This window comes from Penaeus monodon, chromosome 25, assembly GCF_015228065.2.
Source record: "Penaeus monodon isolate SGIC_2016 chromosome 25, NSTDA_Pmon_1, whole genome shotgun sequence".
Classification (NCBI taxonomy): domain Eukaryota; kingdom Metazoa; phylum Arthropoda; class Malacostraca; order Decapoda; family Penaeidae; genus Penaeus; species Penaeus monodon.
Genome location: NC_051410.1, coordinates 33,166,840 through 33,167,181, shown reverse-complemented (window position 1 = coordinate 33,167,181; position 342 = coordinate 33,166,840). Strand labels below are relative to the sequence as shown.

At 45.0% G+C, this 342-nt stretch overlaps 1 protein-coding gene across 1 annotated transcript in view; it reads right to left on the bottom strand.

Moving 5' to 3' along the window:
• The window catches only part of LOC119589154 (phosphatidylinositol 4-phosphate 5-kinase type-1 beta-like), a gene marked incomplete in the record, with an annotated part of 149,444 nt that overhangs the window by 92,796 nt on the left and 56,306 nt on the right, over nucleotides 1-342 (bottom strand). Inside the window, 1 exon segment of the mRNA XM_037937732.1 lies at nucleotides 177-280. Coding sequence (XP_037793660.1) covers nucleotides 177-280 — 104 coding nt within the window.

Below are 342 nucleotides of genomic sequence, written 5' to 3'. Positions count from 1 at the left end.
ACAATAACAATAACAACAATAATACTTTCAACGTGTATATAAAATATCCGACTATGAAAATATACACAGCCGATTCAAGAAGGAAAACCCTAACCTTAGTTGCGATAACGATAACCCATCGATATCATAATAACCATATTATTACCGTGACAAGTGCAAAACAACAATCTACTTACATCAACTGGTGGTGGCCGAGGCTTGCCATCTTTCGAGGTGCCATCTTTGGAGGCACCATCCTTAGGGTTGCCATCTTGGGGGCTGCCGTCTGTAGGGCCTCCATCTGCGAGGGAAGAGGGCAGTTAGAGAGAGGGACTTCGCGGCACGACAGGGCAGGAATGAAGA